The 2,322-nt window shown below is 52.8% G+C and overlaps 1 protein-coding gene across 1 annotated transcript; it reads left to right on the top strand.

The window, feature by feature from the left end:
* Positions 1-2: 2 nt before the first annotated feature.
* PODANS_7_10100 (uncharacterized protein) lies at positions 3-1,135 on the top strand (the record flags this gene model as incomplete). The annotated part of the gene is made up of 2 exons (XM_001908341.1): positions 3-594; positions 666-1,135. Coding segments are annotated over 2 exons (1,062 nt in total), but the record flags the coding sequence as incomplete, so codon positions are not given.
* Between the last annotated feature and the right edge of the window lie 1,187 nt (positions 1,136-2,322).

Genomic DNA, 2,322 nt, shown 5'->3' with positions numbered 1-2,322 from the left:
TCCTCCTCCCCCACGTCGCCTACTGGGTCGTCTCGGGCATCTTCCACCTCATCGACACGTACGACCTCTTCCCCCAGTACCGCCTGCACACGCCCGAGGAGATCTCGCAGCGCAACCTCGCCTCTCGGTGGGAGGTCGCGCGGGATGTTGTCTTGGAGCAGATCCTCCAGGTGGCGACGGGCGCGTTCTTGAACCTGACCGAGGCGAAGCAGATGACGGGGTCGGAGGGGTACGACGTGGCGGTGTGGGCGAGGCGGATCAGGATCGCGCAGAGGGCGCTGCCGAACATGCTCGGACTGGTGGGGTTGAACGCGAGGGGGCTGAGCGAGAAGGTTGCTTTGGGGGGTTATCCTCTGCTGGCGGGGGCGCTGGCGGGGGGGGATTACCCTTTTCTGACGACGGAGCTGGTTGTGGAGGGGGGGAAGAAGGCGGTGATGGAGACGGTGCCGGCGTTTGCGGTCTGGGAGGTTGTGCTGGCCAAGTTGATGTATTGGGTTGTTGTGCCGGGGTTTCAGATGTGGGTTGCGGTTGCGGTGATGGATACGTGGCAGTATTTTTGGCATAGGGCTATGCATGTGAATAAGTGGATGTATAGTATGTTTCCACCTCCCGCTATTTTGTTACTTGAGAGAAAGGGGAAAGCTAACGTGACTGGTGCCGTGTAGCAAACTGGCACGCCCGCCACCACCGCCTTTACGTTCCCTACGCGTACGGCGCGCTTTACAACCACCCGGTCGAAGGCTTCGTCATGGACACGCTTGGAGCTGGCATTGGGTACAAGCTCTCGTTCATGACCAACAGGATGGGCATGCTGTTCTTTGTGACGAGCATGATGAAGACCGTCGACGACCACTGCGGGTATAAGCTCCCCTGGGACCCGCTGCAGCACATCACGAGCAACAATGCCGCCTACCACGACATTCACCACCAGAGCTGGGGCATCAAGTCCAACTTTTCCCAGCCCTTCTTCACCATCTGGGACAGGTGGCTGGGGACCAAGTGGGAGGGGGATGTGCAGCTCAAGTATGAAAGGACGAGGGCGAACGCGGCGGCCAAGGATGAGAAGAAGAGGTTGGTGACGGGGAAGGAAAGGAATGGAAGTGTGACGGTGAATGGGAAGGTGAAGGCCAAGTGAAGATACTGGGTCTGATAAATATGATATATGGGACTGTTAATGAAGGGATAACGCTACCTATGTGCCTTTTTTTTTAATGGAGGAGGAGGGGTGCTGGGTTTGGAAAGGATAATTTGGAGGGGGGTAAAAAGGGAGGTGGGAAAACCAAGTGGGCTTGGTGGTTGTGGTTTTTTTTTTTTTTTTTTTGGTTTTTTTTGTTGCTTTCGAACAAACCCTGTAATAAGATTCTTGTGGGGTGGTGGTGGTGGTGGTGGTGTTTAGTAATGGAGACTCCTCTGGCTTCTTTCTTGGCTCCTTTCTTGCTGGGCAAAAGGGGGTTGGGGGAGAGGGGTTTGGGGGAATTTGTAGTTACTGAAGTTGTATTTTTTGGGGTGGTTTTCTTTTTGTTTCGTCTGGGTGTCAGTGATGTGTTGTTGTGGGTTTTGTGAGTATCATAGCAGGGAAGCTATACAAAAATATATGTTTTGGGGGAGGTGGGGGGCGTCGGTTGATGGGACGCTTTGTTTTTGTTGTGGTAAAGGAATTGGATGGTTGGTACCTGTGTGTTAGGTAGGTACGGTTGGCTGTTGTGATCGATGGGAGGACAGCAGCAGGGAGATGGGTTCGTTCGCGTGTACGTACGTGCAGATACGATGAATGGGTTGGGTTGCCTGGGTGGTTGCAAGCAGTCGGGGAGAGGGAGAAAGATGTGAGGAGGGATCATGATCATAATGTGTAATATGACTATTTGAATCAGGCCTCCCTTTATCATCATCATCATACTACTACTCCTGATCCGCCATGTGTTATTGGGATTATATATAGTGAGATTTTCTGGGGTACATGGGCGTCTCGGTATCCCCAGCGGCACGACACACATTTCACCATGGGGAACTTGTTGTTTTGTTTGCTTCTTGTTTTGTTTGGGCATAAGACTCGGGCAGGGGCAGTAAGCAGAGCGCAGGGGAAAGAAATCGGGAGGTCGGGGGGTCAGTCTTGAAAACGGGCCTGGGTGAGGGTTGTGCCACTTCCTTCGAAGATGGCGGGTCTTATAAGACCCGCTTTCTTTCAAATCTTACATGAAGGTATTGTGGGGCAACATCAACGGGAACGGGGACGGCGCGGTGGCGCGCCGGGTGGCTGCATGTGGGTTATTATCTGTTGTTGGGGACTTTTTTATTTTTTTTTTTATTTATTATTTTTTTTTT

The sequence above is a fragment of the Podospora anserina genome, chromosome 7 (assembly GCF_000226545.1).
Source record: "Podospora anserina S mat+ genomic DNA chromosome 7, supercontig 1".
Lineage (NCBI taxonomy): Eukaryota > Fungi > Ascomycota > Sordariomycetes > Sordariales > Podosporaceae > Podospora > Podospora anserina.
This window is presented reverse-complemented; position numbering and strand designations above follow the sequence as displayed.